Consider the following 22,655-nt stretch of genomic DNA (forward strand, 5'->3'; position numbering starts at 1 on the left):
CGTCGGCGGGCACCAGAGCCTCGGTGTCGTGCCCGGGGCATCACCGGCTGCAAGGAGGGCCGGGCCGGGCACGGTTAAGGAGTTGCTTTATTGAAAATCTGAAATCTCTGGCGAGAGGGCGGCTCAAAAGCTGTGGTAGACTATGCTCTTCCTTATCTGCAGGCACAGGACCTCGTTGATGTAGATGGTGTTCTCCTTCACCTGGATCTCCTCCTGCAGGGACAGCTGGCGGCGGCTCAGGCCCTTCAGCTCCCCCTCCGCCTGGCTCAGCATGCACTTGAGTCTGCCGAGGCAGGGAGCCGTGGGTGGGGGCCCCGGGCGCCCGGCCAGGGCAGAGCGCCCCCCGTAACCCCAGAAGTCCCTGCTCCTGGGGGCTGCCATGGGGGCTCCTGGCCAGGCCAGGCTCTCCAGCCTGGGGGTGTCTCTGGGCCCAGGGGAGTCTCTGGGCCCGGGGGAGTCTCTCTGCCAGGGGTCATCTCTGTGCCCGGGGGAGTCTCTGGGCCCGGGGGAGTCTCTGTGCCAGGGGCAGCTGGGGGGGAGTAGGGGGGAAGAAGGGGCATCTCGGTGCTCAGGGCAGAGGCGCCTTTCACCTGTCGATGTTGTTGGTGATCTCCTGCACCTCCTTCATCAGCTGGCTCTGCACCTTGTCCCTGCACAGCTCCACATTGGGCCGCTGGTTCCGGGACTGCAGCCGCGTCTGAGCCAGCTTGGCTGGGCCCTCCTTGTCAAAGACGGCTTTCTGCAGAATCTCGATGTTCCTTTCCTGGGCTGAGATCTCATCCATCACCTGGGCCGAGGTGAGAGGCCTGTCCCAGGTGGGTCCCGGGGGACAGGCTCTGCCCTCCTCCCCCTCAGGCCCGAGGAAGCCGCAGTTTCAGTAAAAGCTTCCCCAAGCCCAAGGTCCCAGCAGGCCTCCGCCCCCCCCCCCACCGGGCTTCCCATCCTCCTGGCTGGAATACGCGCTCATGTAGACTTATCTCCGAGTGGGCTCCATGGGCAGCTCTCTGAAGGTCTCCAAGAGACGCTGGAGGTGCTCTCCGGCCCATTCCCTGCCCCCATCTCTGGCCCATTCCCTGCCCCCATCTCCGGCCCATTCCCTGCCCCCATCTCCGGCCCATTCCCTGCCCCCATCTCCGGCCCATTCCCTGCCCCCCATCTCTGACCCATTCCCTGCCCCCATCTCCGGCCATTCCCTGCCCCCCATCTCTGACCCATTCCCTGCCCCCATCTCCGGCCCATTCCTGCCCCCATCTCCGGCCCATTCCCTGCCCCCCATCTCTGGCCCATTCCCTGCCCCCATCTCCGGCCCATTCCCTGCCCCCCATCTCTGGCCCATTCCCTGCCCCCCATCTCTGGCCCATTCCCTGCCCCCCATCTCTGACCCATTCCCTGCCCCCCATCTCTGACCCATTCCCTGCCCCCATCTCCGGCCCATTCCCTGCCCCCCATCTCCGGCCCATTCCCTGCCCCCCATCTCTGGCCCATTCCCTGCCCCCATCTCCGGCCCATTCCCTGCCCCCCATCTCTGGCCCATTCCCTGCCCCCCATCTCTGGCCCATTCCCTGCCCCCCATCTCCGGCCCATTCCCTGCCCCCCCCCGCCCTTGTCTCCAGCCTCGGCTCCTGCTGCCCAGATGCTCAGTCCTGCCCAGGCTGCACTTCCCCGGGACCACCTGGGGTGTTTAGGTCTTGTGCGAGCGGCCCCTTTGTCAGGGTCTCCCCCTCTAAGTCTCAGCCGCGGCCCCCCTGCTCCCTCTGCGGAGGCTCCTGCGGCCTCAGGCCTCGGTCTGCACTGTTCTCTGCCCCCAGGGTCCTACCTTGCCCGGGGGCCCACAGACCCCAGGACCCAAGCCAGGCCCCTGTGCCCCCCAGGGGGAATAGGTGGACGTGCTTGTCTATGGCTGTTTGGCTGGGTATGACATTGGGGGCCGGCGCTGGAGGGCTGAGCCTTGGAGTGGGGGCTGGTGGAGAAGGGGAGCAGGCTGACCAGTGTTGGGGGCTTCTGAGGAGGCTTCTGGGGGGCTGACGCTTCCCCACGCAGCCTGGGAGCCCTTCCTGAGCTGGGACAGCTCGGGGCTCCGGGGTGGGGGGCAGCAGGGATGAATCCCCAAGCTCCTCTGCCGGGCGGCAAGGTGACGGGATGCCCCGGGACCCCTCCCCCAAAGCCCCCCCGGCGTCGCCCCCCAAGCGGCACCTTGGCGAGGTGCCCGGTCAGCCTCTCCTTGGCCTCCTTGGTCTCCCGGATCCCGTGCTGCAGGGCGAGGGTCACGGCCTCGTTCTGCTTGCGCAGGTCACCGGCCGTCTGGGACAGGATGCGGTTGATCAGGGCCTCCAGCGCCAGCGTGTTGTTCCTCTGCTTGTCGGCCGTCTCCACGTTAATGTTGGAGAAATCCATCCAGTCGTCCAACTCCACCGAGCTGGAAGAGAGGGCCGTGGGGAGGGTCCCGGGTGCTTCCCTGTGCCCGGGCAGAGCGCCCCTCCCGCCCGCCCCTCGCCCGTAAGCGCCTGGCACTCTGGGTGGCTGAAGGAAAGAGCCCGGCCTCCAGCCAGGGGCCCACTGAGGTCCCCAGCCTGGGCAGCGGGCAGGGCCCGGGCCCACTTTGGCGGCTGCTTCCTTGGCCAAGCAACACTGACCCATCTTCCCCACGGCCTTTGGCAGCCTGGCAGAAAGGGAGGGGCCGCTTCCAACGGCGGCACTGACCCAAGGGCCGGGCCCCCGCCGGCCCCCGGCCCATTCGGCCCCAGTGCAGGCGCCCTTCGGCCGGAGCTCGTGCCCCGGTACAGCCGCCTTCTCCCCCCGTGCATGGCTGCCCCCAGCTCCCCCCCCCTGGACTCGGAGCTCGCCAAGCCTCTGGGGCCGTCCCAGGCTGCCCTGCCAAGCTTGGGGCCTGGAGCCTTGTCATAGGGGTGGGGGTCTCTCCCCCCTCAGGGCCCCTTGCACCCCCCCTCAGCTACTCCGGGCCAGAGGCTGGTCATGACTTGCTACATCATTTTTTCTTCTTTTACTCAGAGGGGAGGGGAAAGGACGGGAGCCCCAGAGGCCCTCACGGACCGCCATCGGTCTGGCCCAGGCAGGGCGGGTGGGCTGCACCCACAGAGGGCACGAGGTGGCGATTGGCTCCTCCCCCGCCAGGATCAGCCTGAGGTCCATAGGGTGCGTCTGGGCGTCCCCGAGGCTCCGAACATCCCCCACGGCGGCTCCCGGACCCGGGGCGCCCGGCCCTGCAGCATCGGCCGGAGGAAGCCCGCGCCCCCAGCCCCCGCCCCGTACTTGGGCTCGATTTTGACATCATCGGAGTAGTAGATGTCGGGGTTGTTATTGGTGAGCGACGAACAGAAGTCGTCCACAGTCAGGGCGGCAAATTTGTCATTCAGATCCTTCTCCAGGTGGTATTTAGCAGCTCGGTTCAACCTGGGAAAAGCCCCGCACCAATCTCAGCTTCCTGCCCGTCCCTGCCCCCCACCCTCCCCCACGGGCCTGGGGCCTTCTCTCCCCCCTCGCACGGGCGACAAGCGGGCCCCTCCAACCCAGCTGGTGCTGGGCTCTGCAAGGCCCGCGAAGGCTGGACCCGGGCAGGGGCCCCGCCTCCTGCCTCGGATGGGCCCTCAGGTCCTCCAGCGCAAGCCCAGCATCCCCGACTGAGGAAGGGACTTGCCCGGGTGCCATGAGGGAAGGAGGGCAGGGCGCCCTTCTCCGGGCCTGCCCTCACCGGAGCTGCTCCGAGATCTCTTCCAGGGTGCGCTGGAGCAGGGAAATGACCCCCTGCAAGACCTCCACCTCCTTGGTCAGCTCCCGGTCAGCAGCATCATGGACTAGGTCAATCCCAACACGCTGCTCCCTGGCCAAGAGAAGGGGGAGGGCCCGCAAACAGCCAGTGCCCAGGGCCGGGCGCTCCAGCACCCACTGCGCCAAGGCCTGCGGTTCTCACTGAGCACACCCTGCTCCCCCTCCCGCCCCCAGGGGACCTCAGCTCCCCTGCCCTCTGCCACCCCGTCTGTGCAGCGCCAGGAGCCATGTTCCCCAGGGAGCCCATGGGCAGCACAATGGAGCAGGTCTGCAGTGCAATGGCCAGGAAGAAGTGGAATCCACGATTCCTGGGGCCTTGTGTCCCCTCGGGGTTTTATGGGGGTCAGGGCTTCCCGGCTCCCAGCAGGGCACCTGGCACACGGGAAGGCCTGGGCAAGGGCAGGAGCAGATGGGGGCTCCGGACTCAACTCTCCTGCACTGGAAGATCTTAGTCCCACACTGGCACCCAACTCTGCCCCCTACCCTTCCCCTCCCTCTCGTACTCTTCTCTCCTCCTCCTCGCCCTGTCTCTGTCTGTCTTCCTCTCTCTCTCTCTCTCTCTCTCTCTCTCTCTCTCTCTCTCTCTCTCTCTCTCTCTGTTTCTGTCTCCCTGTCTCCCTCCCTCCATCTCTATCTTTGTGTCTGTCTCTACCCCCTTCCTTCCTTTCCCTCTCTCTCCCGCTCTTTCCATCTCCCTTCCCCTCTCCCCCTTCTCCCTCCCCTCCCTTCTTCCCCCCATCATCCCCCCTCCCCCCCATTCTCTCACCCACCTGTACATCAGACATTTCCGGGCAATGTCTAAGGGCTCTTGGTAGCTTTCCAGGGCCTTCTCCAATCTCGTCTTAAATGTCAGGAGCACGTCGGTCTCCTTTACGAGCTCCTCGAGTTTATCACTCAACTCCTTCTTCCAGAACTTTATCTCATCGAGCCTCTGTTCTGCAGGGTACGTACCAAGGGTGGGGCGATCAGTGACTGGCATTCGAACCCTGCTTGGCCATCCAAGGAAAAGTGCCCCCCCACCTTCATCAGTCAGTCAACAAGCATTGTCTGGGCCAGGCTCCAGGTCCCTGTGCCCCTGTGGGCTGCCGCCTTCCCCACAAACCCTCAGACGTGTGGTTGTGAACCCAGCTGGTCTCAGCCGCTGAAGGTCCCTTAGAACCCGGCTGGTCTAAGCAGCTGAAGGTCCCTTAGAACCCAGCTGGTCTAAGCAGCTGAAAGTCCCTTAGAACCCAACTAGTCTAAGCAGCGGAAGGTCCCTTGGAACCCGGCTGGTCTCAGCAAGTGAAGGTCCCTTGGAACCCGGCTGGTCTCAGCAAGTGAAGGTCCCTTAGAACCCGGCTGGTCTCAGCAGGTGAAAGTCCCTTAGAACCCAACTAGTCTAAGCAGCCAAAGGTCCCTTGGAACCCGGCTGGTCTGGCTTGTACAGGATGCCCCACAAGGATTTATCCTCCTGGCCCAGGGGCCTCCCCGACCCATGATGGTTCTGCTTCAGCCCTCCTCCCAGAGGAGCCTCCAAAACTCAGCATCCCCATCTAGTCCCCATGGCCCTGCAGCCCTTCTGTGGCTGGATATTGTCTCTGCTGTGGCATCCTGTGAGCCTCCAGGGCAGTCTGGCCAGCGGGTTTTCTGTGGCCCCCTGGTTCCTCCCCATCCTAAGCCTCCACTGCCAGGTCACACGGGCTGTTCCAAACCTCTAAGCTCAGCCTTGGACCTCATCCCCGGAGCCTCGTCAGCCTGTGTCCAGGGCCCCGGCCTCCCTCCCCTAATTCTCTGTGCCCACCAGGACCCAAATCTGGCCTCCAGTCCCTTGCAGCCCCCATCTGCCTTTGATCTCTTTCCCACACCCCCATCCCACTAAGCCTCCCCACTTCCATGGCTTTGTCCAGGCCATTCCCCTTTTCTCCCCCTAAATTCACCAACTGGAGCCCCCCCTCAGGCACTAACCACAGGCAGCCTGCCCACTTCCTTCCCTGTAGTCCTGGGGCTTTGTGGCTGCTCTCCTGGGCTGGGACCCGCCAGGCCCTCCCTCCCGTGGGGTGTGCTCTATCCTGGTAGGAGGGCTAGCTCCCGGAGGGCTGCGCTCTGGGGTCCCCCAATGGCTCCCCCCTCCGACACCAAACAAGTAATCAGTGATTGGCTGATGGACTGACCAACCAGAGAGCCCTGCTCCCAGCCCTCCCCCAGTGCAGCCCACCCCCCAAATATTCCTGAACTCAGTCCTGGATGATGGAAAACCCAACGGATTGTTGGCTTTGAAAGGGGGGAGGAGGGGGCCATGAGAGGGCCCCAAGGTCTCTCTGCTTCCAAATTCTCCTTTTAGAGGCAGAACCTGAGCTTCCCTCCCTGCTGCAGGCGACCCTTGGGACCCACGGCATCAGCCTGGGACTCCCACACTCACATGGGACACTGCCCCACTGTGTGTGTGCAGAGGGAGCCCTCCTCTCCCTGGGGGCGGGCCTCCTGCAGGGGCCCCAGCTGCGCTCCGGGCCCCCATGGTTCTGTGCAGCTTCCTGGCTCTCCACAAGCCCCCCATGGTCCCAGGGCCTCCCCCTCCCCCAGCCCCGCCACCTCCACTCCCTCTGCCCCCCTCATGGCTCCCCAGCTTCATTCACGGATCACCTCAGTTCCAATGGGACACTAGATTGTGGAGGCCGGCCCGGCGCTCCAGAGGAGGAGCCTCCCCCACGGCCTCGGGTCCTAGAGAAGCCCCCGCCCCCCAGCCCCTCACCAATCTTCTTCTTGACTGTGCTCTGCGTTCTCTGCGTGGTCTTCTCGATCTCGTCCACCAGCCTCTGGCTCTCGGCCACGAGGCGCTGGGACCGCGCCCGCTGGGCCTCCACGCTGTTCAGCTGGCTCTTGTTGGCGATGTGCCACTCGGAAGACAGGAACTTGGGAGGGGCTTGTAGCAGTTTGGCCATGGTGGCCGTCCTGGGTCCTGGGGAAGGGCGGCGACTCTCAGAGCCCCACCCCCACCCCGCCCTGCCTCCTGCCTTTGCCTCCCACCCCCCTCTCTAGCCCTCCATCACCATCTGCTCCCAGGAAGCCCCCAACCCCCGATTCCCTCAGTCAGAAATGGACGCTGAGGGCGGCTTTGCGGGCACTGCCCTGACGCACACTTGGTACAGCTCGTGCTATGGGCCCTCCCTCCGGTGCCCGGCCCGGTGCTCCGCACACAAAAGCTCCCACCGAATGGGGCCGGAGGAAAGGGAGGATGACTGAGGAGCTGACCACCGCCTCCCCAGAGGCTTCCGGCAGCCCTGCCCCGACTCCCAGAGGGCACCGCCTGCGCCCCTTCCCAAATTCATATCAGGCTTGAGTTCGAGGTGGGAAGGGAGGACTGGGCCCCGCGCAGCCAGAGCTGGGTCAGGAGCAGCCGGAAGAAAGGCCCAGGGCTCTGGCCGCCGCTCCGCGGAAGAGAATTGGGGGAGCTCGCCCCACGTGGGGGGTCGGGGATTGGGGGCTGCCGAGGAGGAGGGCGCAGCTTGGCCCGAAAGAGGCTCCTGCCGGCCGTTAGCCTGGGGGAGGGGTCAGGCCTAAAAAGCTCAAAATGAGAAGGGGGGAAGGCCAGAGTGCAGTTTTTATCTGGTCTGTCAACATGGCGCACACCTTCCGGCCCGAGGGGACAGGGCCCACTCAAGGGGGGATGAGCTCCCAGGCCCCGCCCGGACGCTGAAGTCAGTGCAGAAGGGAGGGGGTGGCTGGAGGGGCGCCTGGCAGAGTCCACAGAGCGCTGCTGGACCCGGAGCCCGCCCCAATCCCGGACGGGAGGGAGCTGCTCGGCCTGCAGGACTCGGGGCCCCAGGCCGGCCCGCTCCGCTGAGCCACACCCCCCCAGGCCACTGCCGGGCACCCAGGCTGGAGCCCCATGACTTCGGCAGGAACCATTAGGGGAAAGGGGAAGAGGAAGTGGGGGGGGTCGAGGGAGACCTCGGGCTCAGCACTCAGCCCAGGCAGGGTTTGAGCCCCAGCGCTGCAGCTGCTTCCAGGAGTTAAGGGGGTAAGGAGCAAGGTGCCCCAGCAGAGCCCCGCCCCCCTGCCAGCCTTACCCAGGCGCCCCAGAGACGCCCCCACTGCCTTACCCAGGTGCCCCAGAGATGCCCCCACAGCCTTACCAGGCGCCCCAGAGATGCCCCTGACAGCCTTACCAGGCGCCCCAGAGATGCCCCCACAGCCTTACCAGGCGCCCCAGAGATGCCCCCACAGCCTTACCAGGCGCCCCAGAGACCCCCCACAGCCTTACCCAGGCGCCCCAGAGACGCCCCCACAGCCTTACCCAGGTGCCCCAGAGATGCCCCCACAGCCTTACCCAGGCGCCCCAGAGATGCCCCCACAGCCTTACCCAGGCGCCCCAGAGACGCCCCCACAGCCTTACCCAGACGCCCCAGAGACGCCCCCACAGCCTTACCCAGACGCCCCAGAGACGCCCCCACAGCCTTACCCAGGCGCCCCAGAGACGCCCCCACAGCCTTACCCAGGCGCCCCAGAGACGCCCCCCACAGCCTTACCCAGGCGCCCCAGAGACGCCCCCACAGCCTTACCCAGGCGCCCCAGAGACGCCCCCACAGCCTTACCCAGGCGCCCCAGAGATGCCCCCACAGCCTTACCAGGCGCCCCAGAGATGCCCCCACAGCCTTACCCAGACGCCCCAGAGATGCCCCCACTGCCTTACCAGGTGCCCCAGAGATGCCCCCACAGCCTTACCCAGGCGCCCCAGAGATGCCCCCACTGCCTTACCAGGTGCCCCAGAGACGCCCCCACAGCCTTACCCAGGCGCCCCAGAGACGCCCCCCTGCCAGCCTTACCAGGCGCCCCAGAGACGCCCCCCTGCCAGCCTTACCAGGTGCCCCAGAGACGCCCCCCACAGCCTTACCCAGGCGCCCCAGAGACGCCCCCCACAGCCTTACCCAGGCGCCCCAGAGATGCCCCCACAGCCTTACCCAGGCGCCCCAGAGACCCCCCACAGCCTTACCCAGGCGCCCCAGAGACGCCCCCACAGCCTTACCAGGTGCCCCAGAGACGCCCCCACAGCCTTACCCAGGCGCCCCAGAGACGCCCCCACAGCCTTACCCAGGCGCCCCAGAGATGCCCCCACAGCCTTACCAGGTGCCCCAGAGACGCCCCCACAGCCTTACCCAGGCGCCCCAGAGACGCCCCCACAGCCTTACCCAGGCGCCCCAGAGATGCCCCCACAGCCTTACCCAGGCGCCCCAGAGACGCCCCCACAGCCTTACCCAGGCGCCCCAGAGATGCCCCCACTGCCTTACCAGGTGCCCCAGAGACGCCCCCACAGCCTTACCCAGGCGCCCCAGAGACGCCCCCACTGCCTTACCCAGGCGCCCCAGAGACGCCCCCCTGCCAGCCTTACCAGACGCCCCAGAGACGCCCCCCAGCCTTACCTTGGCGATCTGGAGAGCGCGAACTCAGGAGCTGCCCCCGAGTTTGTCCACACCGGACTGCGAACTGGAAGCTGCAAACCCTCAGGTTCCCATGGCAACCAAGAACGCGTCTCCCGGGAGATGGGGCTGCGCTCCGCGCGTGCGTTGCCAGGCTTCGCTGCCCGGCCCCCGCGCGGATCGAGCAGGCGCCCAAGCCTCAACGCCAGCCCCGCGCCGTTGTGGGGTAGAGGGGGAAACCGAGGCAGGGCGCAGGGAAGGGAAGAAGGGACGGCAAGCTCGGACTCAGGCACGTCCCCAGCCTCTCGGAACCTCGATTTAGCGGTCCGAAAATGGGACGGGGCGGGGCTCTGGCCCCCGCTCATCGGGCTGTCCTGCGGACGATGCTCCAGCAGAGGGCGCGGGGAGCTCTCCATCTCCGAGGGTTTCCAACCCAGGCTCCGGAGAGCTGCAGAAGGCGTCTTCTTCTGGGCGCGGCGGGGAGGGAAGTGCCCCGCAGACTTTGCCATGCCCTACTGATTCCGTCTCCCCACCTGTCACTTGGGGGATTGCGGGCTCGAACACGCTTCCAGACCCCAGTCGCGCCCCCTCCAAATCTATCCAATCTAAACCACGAGCGCTTCTCCAACAGCCAATCAGAAGCAAGTAATGAGCCAAGCGCCTGCCCTCAATGTCTGCTCCGGCCTGAAAGTGAGAGCGGAGGGGCGGGGCTGGGAGGAGGGGCGGGTCCAAGGGAGGGATCGAGGCTGATGGACAGGTCAGGGGAGGCCCAGATTGCATCTGAGAGGCGGGGCCAGGGGCGGGACCGGGATGGGGGGGGGAGCAGAAATTAAAACTGGGGGCGAGGCCAAGGCAGGATTGAGTTGAGGCCTTAGTGCGATGGACGTTAGTAGGCGGGACCAGGGCGGGTTTGATTCTGAGGGGGCGTGGCCGCGGCTGACTTGCAAATAAGGGGCGGGGCCATAGCGGGATTGAGGCTGAGGGCCGGCCCAGAAGGGGTTGCGGCTGGGGGGCGGGGCACACGCAGTGGGAAGGCTAAGTGAAGCGAAGATGAGGCCGGAGGTTCTGAGGAGTCCCGGCACTTTGGGGCAAGTCCCTGAGCTCCCTCAACTAGGCCCTAGGCTGGGCCTGGCTGCTGCAGCCCCAGGGTCTGGAGGAGGCAAGATCACGCACCCGGGAAAGGCGATCCTGGCCGGTAACGGGGGCGTGGTCACGCGGGGGTGGGGGAGGGGTGCCTGGCGGGGTGGTGGGGAGGGTCCGATTCCGGGGTCTCCCGGGGGTCACATGAAGGGTTCTAGTGGGCCCCCCCGTGCGGAAAGGCCTGTCATGGAGAGGCCACGGTTATTCCCGCAGATTGGGGGAGGGGGAGCCATGGTCAACGCCCTAAGCAGCCCCCGCTCCCCTGCCTCCCCCCCAGCGCCCCCTTGGGCTTGGGGAGACTGCGCGCGCGAGAGTCTTCGGGCCCTGCAGCCCGGGCGGGGCGTCTCCCGGTGAGACCTGGTAACCGCTCCCCTTCCGGAGGCCCCAAGCGCCCTTGTTCTGTCTGGGCCCCGCAGGTGGGATCGCGGGCGGCATCGAAATCTGCATCAGCTTCCCCACCGAGTACATCAAGACGCAGCTGCAGCTGGACGAGAGGGCCAAGCAGCCGCGCTACACCAGCATCCGTGAGGGGCGGGCGGGGGATGGCGGGAAGCAGGCTGGGCCCCCCTCGTGGACCCCCTGTGGGCAGCCAGGGCCCCTCCCCCGGGCAGTCAGGGCCCCTCCCCCGGGCAGCCAGGGCCCCTCCCCCGGGCAGCCAGGGCCCCTCCCCCGGGCAGTCAGGGCCCCTCCCATGGGCAGTCAGGGCCCCTCCCACGGGCAGCCAGGGCCCCTCCCACGGGCATTCTGGGACCCTCCCACGGGCTGCCTGGGACCCCACCACGGGCATTCTGGGACCCTCCCCCGGGCATTCTGGGACCCTCCCCCGGGCAGTCAGGGCCCCTCCCATGGGCAGTCAGGGCCCCTCCCCCAGGCAGCCAGGGCCCCTCCCCCGGGCAGTCAGGGCCCCTCCCCCGGGCAGTCAGGGCCCCTCCCCCGGGCAGTCAGGGCCCCTCCCCCGGGCAGCCAGGGCCCCTCCCCCGGGCAGTCAGGGACCCTCCCCCGGGCAGCCAGGGCCCCTCCCCCGGGCAGTCAGGGCCCCTCCCACGGGCAGTCAGGGACCCTCCCCCGGGCAGTCAGGGACCCTCCCACGGGCTGCCTGAGACCCCACCACGGGCTGCCTGGGACGCCCCCTCCCTCGCTGACCCCTGTTCCTCTCCCAGTTCACTGTGTGAAGCTGACCATTCAGGAGCACGGCTTCCGGGGCCTCTACAGGGGCCTCAGCTCCCTGCTCTATGGCTCCATCCCCAAGTCGGCCGTGAGGTGAGTGGCCGGGGGCCATCGGGTCGGTCCCCGTGCTGCCCACAGCCCCAGCAGTTACTCGGAGGTACCGGTTTGGAGTCAGGAGGAACTGGGTTCAAATCCTGCCTCAGACCCTTAGCTGGGGACCCCCAGCCTCAGTGTCTGCCCGGCTTGTTGGGAGGACCCCAGGGGAGAAGGCCCTTCACCAATGAGTCTGGGGCAGGAAGGCTCTGGGGGGCCCCGCCCCGAGGGGAGGGCGTGGGCCCTGGGCAGGGCTTCTCCCCGGCCTGTCGGCTCTTGGTGCGCCCTAGCTGCTGGACAAGAGGGCCCTCGGCCCCTCTCCCTGCCGACCGGGCTTGGGGCTGCTCTGGTGGAGGTCCCCGAACAGCCCCCTGCCCAATCCTCGCCATTGCTGGGTGCCAGCAAGGATGCAACTTTGGGCCCTGCCTGCACAGCCTACGTGGCCCAAGGCAACTTCAGGGCCGGGCACGGGGATGCCCGCTGATGTTTAGCCCAGGGATGCCCGCTGATGCTTGGCACGGAGATGCCCACTGATGCTTGGCACTCCCAAAGCAACTTCGGGGCCGGATACGGGGACGCCACTGACGCTTGGCACTCTGCAGGTTCGGCATGTTTGAGTTCCTGAGCAATCGCTTCCGAGATGCCGATGGCAAACTGAGCAACAGAAAGAGCTTTCTCTGCGGTCTCGGGGCCGGTGCCACGGAGGCCGTGGTTATTGTCTGTCCTCTGGAAACCATCAAGGTCCGTGCACTCTGAGGCCTGGGGGTCCCGGAGATGGGCCACAAGTGGGCGACCCAGGCTGGGCTCCCTCCTTCCCGTCCGTGGGGCTGCTCCCTCCAAGGCTGGGGAGGATGGGGAGCAGGCGGAGGACCGGACTTCAGCGGAAACCTCCCAACGGCGCCCTTCTCTGCAGGACACCGGCGTGGCTGATGGGGGATGGGGAGAGGAGGGGCAGGACGGGGTCTCCTTTGTCTCTGTCTTGCGGAAGGGGCCCTCTTGGGTTACTTGGCAGAGAGGGCAGCATAATCTCCTGCCCAAGGAGCCCATGCCAGGCCAGAGGGTGGCATCCCTGGCTGCCCCTGCCAGTGCCAACCTCACATTCCCCAGCGTGGCAGAGAGTGTCAGAGGGAAGGTTTCGTCCCTCGTACAAAACCATCTCGGGAGGGAGATTCTGGGCTTTGCCGCGTAGGTGCCCGCCCTGGGCAGGGGAGGAGGAAGGGCACAGAGCCCCTGGCCAGGCGGGCTCCAAGAGCCTCGCCACAGGAACCAGCGGCCCTTCTGTGGTCCACAGGTGAAATTCATTCACAATCAGACGTTCGGAGAAATTAAATACCAAGGATTCTTCCACGGAATCCGTGAGATTGTGAGGGTACAAGGTACTTGGGGCCCCCCGCCATCCCAACAGCGCGGGCTCCCTCCCCTGGCACTCCCTGTGCCCCTGGGCTGACAGATCTGGTCCTGGGGGCCGAAAGGAGGCCTCTGCAGCCGCCTGGGTCCCCGGGGTCTTGGGAAGGGGGGGGGATGGGAGGAAGGCCGGAGATGGGCAGCGGCTGGCCCTTCCCAGGCGTGCAAGGAATCTACCGGGGCCTCACGGCCACCATCATCAAGCAGGGATCCAACCAGGCCATCCGCTTCTTCACAATGACCTCCCTCCGCAACTGGTACCAAGGTGAGGGCTGGGCCGGCCGCCACACAGCTCCCTGAGCGTGGCCAGAGGGACCTTGGGAAACGAGCTGCCCGAGGGAAGAGGCCCCAAGGCCCGTGGGCAAGGGCAGAGGCTGCCAAGGATTCCAGGCGGTGGCAGAGGAGGGGAAGAGCGCCAAGGCCTCCCCTCCCCCCAGCACCCAAGCGTGGGGAGGCCCCGGCTGCCACCTGACCGCGCTGGCCTTGATCCCCTCTCCTGGGTCCTCGAAGGCCCTTTGCCGCTGCATGTGCCCCTCCCCCCTCCTCAGCTCTGCCCCCCTGCAGGACAGCCCAGCCTGGCCCCTCCCCTCTCCCCTACCTGTAGTTGTGTAAACACGCTGAGGGTTTCATGTTCTCCTCAGTAATGAACATCCCCAGGCTCAGGCCTCGCTCTGCCCTCCAGGGGCCTTGTCCTTTTGGGGTGTCACCCACCTGATAGGGTCACGGAGCCTGGGCCTGTCTTGTCACCTTTAGGATGCTCAGAGGTCGGTTGTGCTCCCAGGGATGGAGCCGGGGACAAGCAGTGCTCTCAGAGCAGAGTGCTCCCCACTCTGTAGGGCCCCAAAGGGGTTTGGGGTGGATTTCAAGGGGTCAGAGAACTTGGACTGGGAGAACATGTAAATAACCACATTGCCACCTAACTGGTCTCCCTTGGTCTCCATATTTTATTTCCTCCATAAAACAACCTGATTCTGAGAAGGGGCATCTGAAGGCTTCCCCAGCCTGTCACCCGGGGGGCGGGAGGGGGGCTGCCCAAGCAAGGCTCTTTCAGCCAACAGTCTCAGCATCAGCCGAGATGAGAAAAGTAACGGGGCCCCCCGAGAAAGTCTGGCTCCCGGCGGGGCAGAAAATTAGGGTCCCGGGCTGGGCAGAGCCAAAGAGAGACTTTCCCCTCAAGGAGCTCAGCTCCTGGGGGAGAGAACGGGGCTTGGTCCAGGGTGAGGTGGTGAGGTTGGTGCTGAGTGGGCAGCGTCTCCAGCTTTTGCTCCATCTAACACTGAACCCGAATTTCTCCATCAGGTGACAATCCCCAGAAAAAGATCAACCCTTTCATCACAGCCACCTTCGGGATGACCGCAGGAGCCGCCAGCGTCTTTGGCAACACCCCAGTTGATGTGGTAAAAACACGGATGCAGGTAATGCAAAGGCAGGGGAGCCGGTTCTTGCCCAGGGATAAGACAGCCAGAGGAAGAACAACTGATGGGCCCTGCGCCCCCTCGCCCCTCAAAGCCCTTCGTGTTCCATGCCCCTAGAAGGGCGGAGCAACTTGGCTCCTCCAGTCATGGCAGCCATGAGAAAGGCTGCTGAGACAAATCCAAACGCCTGGAGTCCAAGGCTGCGCCACCCCTCATGCTGACCTAGGGTTAGAGCTGGTGGTGCCCGCAGACATAGAGGGATGGATGGAGATGATAGATAGACAGACAGACAGACAGACAGATAGAGGGATGGATGGAGATGATAGATAGACAGACAGACAGACAGAGGGATGGATGGAGATGATAGATAGACAGACAGATAGAAGGATGGATGGAGATGATAGATAGACAGACAGACAGATAGAGGGATGGATGGAGATGATAGATAGACAGACAGACAGACAGATAGATGAGGAATGGATGGAGATGATAGATAGACAGACAGACAGACAGATAGATAGAGGGATAGATGGAGATGATAGATAAACAGACAGACAAATAGATAGAGGAATAGATGGAGATGATAGATAGACAGAGGGATGAATGGAGATGATAGATAGATAGACAGATAGATAGAGGAATGGATGGAGATGATAGACAGACAGAGAGAGGGATGGATGGAGATGATAGACAGACAGATAGATAGATAGATAGATAGATAGATAGATAGATAGAGGGATGGATGGAGATGATAGACAGATGGACAAATAGATAGAAGAATGGATGGAGATGATAGACAGACATAGATGGATGGATGGAGATGATAGATAGATAGACAGACAGATAGATGGATGGATGGAGATGATAGATAGACCAACAGACAGACAGATAGATGGATGGATGGAGATGATAGATATAGACAGACTGACAGACAGACAAATAGATAGATAGAGGAATGGATGGAGATGATAGATAGATAGATAGATAGATAGATAGATAGATAGATAGATAGATAGATAGATAGATAGATAGATAGATAGAGGAATGAATGGAGATGATAGATAGACAGACAGACAGATAGATAGATAGATAGATACACTTACAAATACAGCTAGAGGTAGATGTATAGTTAGACACATGGATGGACAGTTACATAGATGGGGAGATAGATGAATGGATGGAAATAGATAGAGGGGTGGGTGGGAATAGATAGAGAGAGAGAGAGAGAGAGATGGGTGGTGATGATAGAGAGATGGGTGGGAATAGATAGACAGACAGAGGGATGGATGGAGATGAGAGATAGATAGATAGGTAAAAAGAGGGAATGGATGGAGATGATAGACAGATAGGCATAGATAGATATACTTAGACATACAGCTAGAGATAGATGTATAGTTGGACACATGGATAGACAGTTACATAGATGGGGAGATAGATGAATGGATGGATACATAAATATGTAGGTGCATGGGTTGATATACATATATTAATGTGTATATATATATATATATATATAGCTAAACATGTAGTTTGACAGTTACATAGATGGATGGACAGAAGAATGGGTGGACTAACGGATGCATGGACAGAAGGATAGATGGATACATAGGTGCATGAATCCATGGCAGGATAGACAGCTATACACATACTTACGTATATATTTAGATACGTAGTTTAATAGTTACGTAGATGGATAGAAGAATGGGTGGGCAGACAAGACGGTGGGTGGACGGATGGATGGCCAGATACAGAGGCACATGGTTAGATAGAAAGCTACATGCACACATACATATGTAGCAGACACACAGTTTGATAGACACATGGATGGATGTTTGGATGGATGGTTGGACGGACGGATGAATAGAGATGCATAGATACGTAAGTACATGGATGGATAAGTAGACATACATACATAGGGAACTAGACACATAGTTTGATAGTCACATAGCTGGATGGACAGACGGATAGACGGATGGATGAGCCGGCAAATAGACGCAAAGATTGCTCCCATCGGCCGGGTCCCTTCTCTCCCCAGCATCTGTGCTCAGCTGTCGTGTCTTCCCTTTAGACCGCCAACATCCTGGGAGCAGGGATCCCTTCCTATTTATGGAATGGCCCAGTGCCCAGCGCACAGTAGGTGCTACACCCGATTGCTGGCGTAGCTGCCCGCCAAGTTTTGCTTTTCCTTCCCGTGCCCGTCATCGCTGTTCCTCTTTTCTTTCAGAGCCTGGAAGCGAACAAGTACAAAAGCACGATTGACTGCATCTCCCAGATCTATAAAAATGAGGGCCTGCTGGCGTAAGTGCCTCGGGACACCCGAGCTGCCCCGACTTTCCTTGACAGGAAGGCCAGGCCTTCCTTTCTCCCCGTTGGGAGGGTCCCCACGGTGTCATGTGGCGTCGTCTGGCCATTTCTCTCTGATGATTTAACCCTGAAATTCAGCCTTGGTGCCCCCACGTCCAGACCCCAGAGAGACAAGGAGCCAAGCCAGGGTCCTGGTGGGGGAGGGGGTCCAGGGCACGCTTGGACTTCCCCCGACTCATGTCCTACTTCGTGTCAGCATCCAGCTCCGTGCAGCATATTTTTAAAAGCCCAAGAGGGTTATGGGAGCACCTGAAGGATTGTACCAGCCTCAGAGGAGGGAGGAGCCCCTGAGTGGGGAGGATCTCCTGTGGGCTGACTGGCCCCAGTCGGGGTTTTCAGCAGGGGATCACCCAGAGGCTGATACTTTGCTGAGGAGGAGGAGGGGGAGGCTGTCCAGCCTCAGGAAGCCCAGAGTTCTCTCTCACCTATCAGGTCTTTGGCCTTGGGGTCTGAATCCCTCCCTTAGGCCCTCCCCAGCCTCTCAGAGAACCCCTCTTTGAGGGAATCGCCCAGTGAGATCCTGAAGGTCAGTGGTCATCTCTGGGTCTTTAGGACAGTCCCCAGACTGGAGGTGAGGAGGAGAAATGTTCATTTTAAAAACATTGAGTTCCAATTGTCTCGCTCCCTCTCCCCGCCGCCTCCTTGAGAAGGCAAGCTATTCACCACAGGTCATACACATGTAGTTACAAAACCATTTCCATCGTAGTCACGCTTTCAAGAAAAGTGAAGGAAAAATTTCAAGTGTGCTCCCTCTGCATTCAGACACGCGGTTCCTTCTCTGACGACAGTGGCACTTTTCAGCCTCAGCCGCTCAGGGTTGCCTCGGGTCCCTGTATTGCTGAGAATAGCTCAGGCGTTCACAGCTGTTCCCTTGGACACGGGAAGTCTCTCCAGGTTTTTCTGAGAGCATCCTGCGCATCCTTTCTTACAGCACAAGAGTAGTCCATCATCATCAGATACCACAGTTTGTTCAGCTACTCCCCCGCTGAGAGGCATCTCCTCAATTTCCAATTCTTTGTCCCCAGAACAGTGGCTGTAATATTTTTGTATGTAAGGCTTTTTTTTACTTCTTTTTTTTTTTTATTCTTTTGGGGATACAGACCTAGTATTACTAAGTTAAAGGTATACATGGTTTTTAGAGCCCTTTGGACATACTTCCAAATTGCACTGCAGAATGGTTGGATCAGTTCACAACTCCACCAACAGTGCACTGATGTTTCATTTTTCCCATATCCCCTCCACCATTTCACATTTTCCTTTTTTAATTCTGCTAGCCAATCTAATAGTTATGAGGTGGTACTTCAGAATTGTTTTAATTTCCATTTCTCCAATCAATAGAGAGGACATTATAGATAGCTTTGATTACTTCATCTGAAAACTGTTCCTATGTTTTGATCATTTATCAGTTGAGGAATAGCTCTTATTTATAAATTACAAATTATAAAATTATAAATTTTATAAATAAATATAAATTTATAAGTTATTCCAAAATAAATAAATTATAAATAAACATTATATTTTAGAAAATAGGTCTCTATCAAAGGAAATTTGCCCCAAGATGGTTTTACAGAAGCTGCTATTAACTATTTGCCTCCATCCTATTTTCCCATTTGTCCTATTCTCTTTTCAATCTGCCCCTCCTCAAAAGTATTTTGTTTCTAATTACCCCCACTCCCAATGCTCTCCCTTCTATCATTCCCCCTTCTCTTATCCTCTTCCCCTCCTCTTCTGTAGGTAAAGTAGATTTCTATATCCAACTATAACTGTATTCCCTTTTTGAGCCAACTCTGATGAGAGGAATATTCATTCACCCCCTCTTTTCTCCCCCTATATCCCTCCACAGTAAAAAGTTTTTCTTGCCTTTTATATAAGATAATTTGCCTCTCTTTTCCTTTCTTTCAGTACTTTTCTTCCTCACCCCTTAATTTTACTTTTTTAATTTTATCCATTCATATTCAATTCATTCTGTGCCCTTTGTCTATATATACACCACTAACTGCTCTAATAATGAGAAAGGTGTTGTGAGTTACAGGTATTGCCTTCCCATGTAAGAATATAAATAGTTTAACCTTACTAAGTCCCTTATGATTTCCCTTTCCTGTTTACCTGTTTATGGTTCTTTTGAGTCTTGTATTTGAAAGTCAGATTTTCTGTTTAGCTTTGCTCTTTTCATCAAGAATCCTCAAAAGTTCTCTATTTCTTTTGATGTTCATTTTTCCGCCTGAAGGATTATTCTCAGTTTTACTGATTAGGTTATTTTTGTTGTAATCCTAGAATTTTGCCTCCTAGAATATATTCCAAGCCCTTTAATGCAGAAATGGTTAAATCTTGTGTTATCCTGTGGCTCCACAATACTTGAATTGTTTCTTTCTGGTTACGTATCAAATTTTATCTTTGGCCTTGGAGCTCTGGAATTTGTCTATGTCTTCTGTGAGTTTTAATTTGGGATATTTTCTAGGAGGTGATCAGTAGGTTCTTTCAATTTCAGATTTACCCTCTGGTTTTAGAATATCAGGGCAGTTTCCCTAATTTCTTGAAACATGATATATAAGTTCTTTTTTTTTCATCATGGCTTTCAGTTAGTTCAATAATTTTAAAATTATCTCTCCTGAATCAATTTTCAAGGTTAATTTTTCCAAGGACTTATTTCACATTGTTGTCTATTTTTCCCATTATTTTAGTTTTGTTTGTTTCTTAATGTCTCATAAAATCATTAGCTTCCATTTGCTCGATTCTAATTTTTAAGGAATTATTTTCTTCAGCGAGATTTTGTACCTCCTTTTTCATTTGGCCAATTCTACTTTTTAAGTTTTTTTTTTTCCCTTCGGTGAATGCTTGTGCCTCCTTTTTCATTTGACCTATTCTGCTTTTTAAAGTGTTATTTTTTTTTCAGTATTTTTGTGTTTCCTTTACCAGCTGTGGTAGAGGGCTGAAACTCTTGTTTCAATCAGACAGCAGAGCACTTAAAGTTAATTAACTATCTGGTATGGGATAATGGTTTTATAAGCATTTACTTAGATGCTATGGTAACGCGATGGCTCTCCTTATGATTGGTGCTTGCTGAATGTGTGGTAGTGAGGGAATCGTAGGAAGGATTGGAGGCTGAGGGAGAGAGGTTGGTGTCCCTTGGCTGCAGGATGAGGAGAAGAGAGGCTGGAATCTCCGGACTCCAGAATCCAGGATACATCTTTGGCAAGCCTCACGGCAGCTCTCCTGCCTCCTTCCCTTTTCCCCCTAAAGACCAAGGACTCTGACTGATCCTGAGCCCCTCCAGAGTATTAGCCTGGACAGCTATTGTCTCATTTTTCAAGATTATCTTAAATCACTTTCATTTCTCTTCCTAATTCTTCCTCTACCTCCCTTACTTGATTTTCAGGATATTTTTTGAGCTTTTCCATGACCTGAGACTAATTTATATTTTTCTTGGAGCTTTGGATGTTGGAACTTTGATATTGTTATCTTCTTCTGAGTGTGTGTTTTAATCTTCCTCGTGATCATGGTAACTTTCGGCGGTCAGAATCTTTTTCTGTTGTTTGCTCATTTTCCCAGCCTATTACTTGACTTGTAACTCACAAGTCGGGCCCTGCTTCTAGGGTGGAGTGTACAATGTCCCATGCTTGGGGGGCTTCGTGCAGCTGTTTTCAGAGGTCCTTCTAGAGACCTGCACGTTTTCAGTTCTTCCAAAATGCTGTGATCTGAGGAGAGGTATTTCCTCCTCTCCTGGCCTATGTTCTGTGAGTGACCATAAGCATTCTTTTCTGCCCTGGAACTCTGGGGAGGGTCCCTGCTCCCCTGTGGCCCCAAGCTCTGGTGTATTAGTGCTCCTTATCCTGGGACTGAGACCCAGGACTGCAACCCGGATGTGAGTAGGGAGAAAGCCACAGTCTCCTGCCCCCGGTGCCAGCAAAGAGCTGCCCTGTAACCTCCTCCTGACCAGCCCAACCCCCCGCGGTCTGGGGGCTGAGAGCTGGGGGAGCAGCCGCTGCTGATCAGTGGTTCCTAAGGCCTCCGCGGTTTGCTGGGGACGGGGCTGGGCTGGGCTCCCCTGTGTCGCAGTGCGACAGACCTGTCCTGTCCTGGGAAATGGTGTCAAACCCACCCAAGGGCTCTGCGCCTGCAGTTTGTTCGGAGGGCTCGGGGGGAGCCCGGGCCAGGCCATCTCGGCTGCCCCCGTGAGGAGGTCTCTCTGTCACTCCTTTCCCACTTCGCAGGTTTTACAAGGGAACTATTCCGCGCCTTAGCAGGGTTTGCCTGGACATGGCCGTTGTCTTTGTCCTGTATGAGGAAATCATGAAATTTCTCAACCTGATCTGGGTAACCAATTGGTAAGCAGGGCGCGGGTAGCTCTGTCCCTGTGGCCCACGGCCCTCTGTGGCCCTCGATCCTCCGGAGGGTCCCTGGAAGCTGACGGCTGAGCTGGGGATTCTGGTGCTTTGGGGGCTGTGTCCCTCCTGTCCCTCTAAGCCCCCAGGGGAAGGGGCCCGCCCTCTTCTGTGGCCATGACTTGTTTGGAAGATTGGGCCCACTGCCCTGGGGCTTTGCCTTGACTTTGCCATGGCCTTGCGCTGTTGACCTGAGCACTGCCTTGTCTCCTTTGCCCCCTCCCCTCCCAGAGGAGACCGCCAGGTGGACGCCGGCTGTGGCCAGGGAAGGCCCTGAGACTGCCAATGGCATGGGTGGTGGGAGTCACCATCCATCTCCATTGGCACCCGCCTTGGTGGGCATCGGGCACGAGCCCCCAATCCCAGCTTTTCTTTAAACCTCGGCTAGAATTTGTCAGCAGCATGAGCTTTAGCCCTCCCTTCTCTAAAGGAGGGGGGACCAAAGCCTCTTCTGTGGGAGCCGCCAGCACTCGGCCAGTGCCTGGGGGCCCTCCTCGTGGGCCTGCATTTTGCTGCCACGAAGGAGCCTGGAGCGCAGCCAAAGTGGACAAAGACAAGGGGACGAGAAGGGGGATTGGGGGGAGCAGCCACCTGGTTCAGAGGCAGAGGTGGGAGAGCGGCTGAGGCAGGAGGGCTCCCGTGTTCCCCAGAACCACCCACATTGTTCTGTGACCGCCGTGGCTCTTGGGGCCAGGGCAGAGCCCCCCAGGGGGTCCGCTGCCCGAGGACCTTCACTCCCGGCGTGACCTGGATGCTTTCTCAGGCTGTATTTGTCCCATTTCTGATGATACTGATTCCCATGTTCTAACTTTTCTTTCTTGCCAAGAGACTCAATAAATCTTTTGAGTGAAGTTGTTTAAAAGGCTTCAGAATTCTAGGTTTTGTGCTTTCTTTGAACAACTGCCATCAAAGCAGTGACTCAGCTCACCCAGTGTCCGTCCTTTTCAGCCCCTCCCCGGCCCCATCATGACCCTTGCTCCTACAGCCCCCTTGGCTGGTGGCAGATGGTGTAGACCCCACTCTCTGGCCCCGCCTGGTTTCCCCGAGCCCTCCACGCGGCCCATTCCATGATTTTTCCCAGCATTCCCAGGAGGGATCTTGTGAATGGCTGCTCCTGCCCAGAACAGGCTCCTCACGGTCCAGTCAGGCCCCAGCAGAGAAGGGAGCTGTGAGATGGACAGAGCCCGACCCCTGCCCTCTCCCACCGCCCTTTTCTGGCTTCCCCAGGGGCCCTTTCTGCGGCTGCCAGGTTCCCCACCCCTGGGGACGAGAAAGGACAATGTGACAAAAGCTGCTGGGAAGCGCTCTGGGAGAAATGGGTACAGACCAGTGTCTCCTACCGGATTCCAGGGTAAGGTCCAAGACAAGGGGCCCAGGGAACTTTTGTCTGAAGGAGCTGTGGAAAAGGGAAGGACCGACCAGAGAGCCAGCATTTCCAGGTCTCCAGTGGGTAATTAGTGCATTAAATTAGGCTTTGCACACACCAGAGCAACGCACCAGACTGGAAGGGA

General features: G+C 59.1%; 2 protein-coding genes across 4 annotated transcripts; one reads left to right on the forward strand and one right to left on the reverse strand.

The window, feature by feature from the left end:
- Positions 1-69: 69 nt before the first annotated feature.
- On the reverse strand, positions 70-9,275 carry TEKT1 (tektin 1). Its single transcript, XM_051991516.1, has 8 exons — positions 9,183-9,275; positions 6,515-6,721; positions 4,557-4,722; positions 3,710-3,838; positions 3,271-3,411; positions 2,194-2,416; positions 591-787; positions 70-283 (listed from the first exon to the last, which is right to left on the reverse strand). The coding sequence occupies exons 2-8, from the start codon at positions 6,702-6,704 to the stop codon at positions 124-126; spliced, it is 1,206 nt and encodes a 401-aa protein (XP_051847476.1). The 5' UTR covers positions 6,705-6,721; positions 9,183-9,275; the 3' UTR covers positions 70-123.
- A 126-nt stretch (positions 9,276-9,401) lies between these two features.
- LOC127558268 (tricarboxylate transport protein, mitochondrial-like) lies at positions 9,402-22,016 on the forward strand. 3 transcript variants are annotated; one of them, XM_051991518.1, is made up of 10 exons: positions 9,402-9,869; positions 10,736-10,843; positions 11,480-11,579; positions 12,182-12,320; positions 12,871-12,955; positions 13,144-13,248; positions 14,283-14,398; positions 16,623-16,696; positions 20,974-21,087; positions 21,376-22,016. In XM_051991518.1, coding segments are annotated over exons 1-10 (1,200 nt in total). In that variant the 5' UTR covers positions 9,402-9,511; the 3' UTR covers positions 21,377-22,016. The 3 variants fall into 3 exon arrangements, with proteins under 3 accessions (XP_051847478.1, XP_051847477.1, XP_051847479.1); XM_051991517.1 differs by having other exon boundaries at positions 20,974-22,016; XM_051991519.1 differs by lacking the exon at positions 9,402-9,869 and adding an exon at positions 9,885-10,374 and having other exon boundaries at positions 20,974-22,016.
- The last annotated feature ends 639 nt before the right edge of the window (positions 22,017-22,655 follow it).

The sequence above is a fragment of the Antechinus flavipes genome, chromosome 3 (assembly GCF_016432865.1).
Source record: "Antechinus flavipes isolate AdamAnt ecotype Samford, QLD, Australia chromosome 3, AdamAnt_v2, whole genome shotgun sequence".
Taxonomy (NCBI): Eukaryota; Metazoa; Chordata; class Mammalia; order Dasyuromorphia; family Dasyuridae; genus Antechinus; species Antechinus flavipes.

Coding starts and splice junctions, on each gene's coding strand:
- LOC127558268 (XM_051991517.1), top strand. CDS start 9,512: ATGGGACGGGGCGGGGCTCTGGCCCCCGCTCATCGGGCTGTCCTGCGG. Junction 11,580..12,181: donor ATCCCCAAGTCGGCCGTGAG/GTGAGTGGCCGG, acceptor GGCACTCTGCAG/GTTCGGCATGTTTGAGTTCC. Junction 12,956..13,143: donor TGAGATTGTGAGGGTACAAG/GTACTTGGGGCC, acceptor GGCCCTTCCCAG/GCGTGCAAGGAATCTACCGG.
- TEKT1 (XM_051991516.1), bottom strand. CDS start 6,704: ATGGCCAAACTGCTACAAGCCCCTCCCAAGTTCCTGTCTTCCGAGTGG. Junction 4,723..6,514: donor CACAGTCAAGAAGAAGATTG/GTGAGGGGCTGG, acceptor CGTACCCTGCAG/AACAGAGGCTCGATGAGATA. Junction 788..2,193: donor TGACCGGGCACCTCGCCAAG/GTGCCGCTTGGG, acceptor ACCTCGGCCCAG/GTGATGGATGAGATCTCAGC.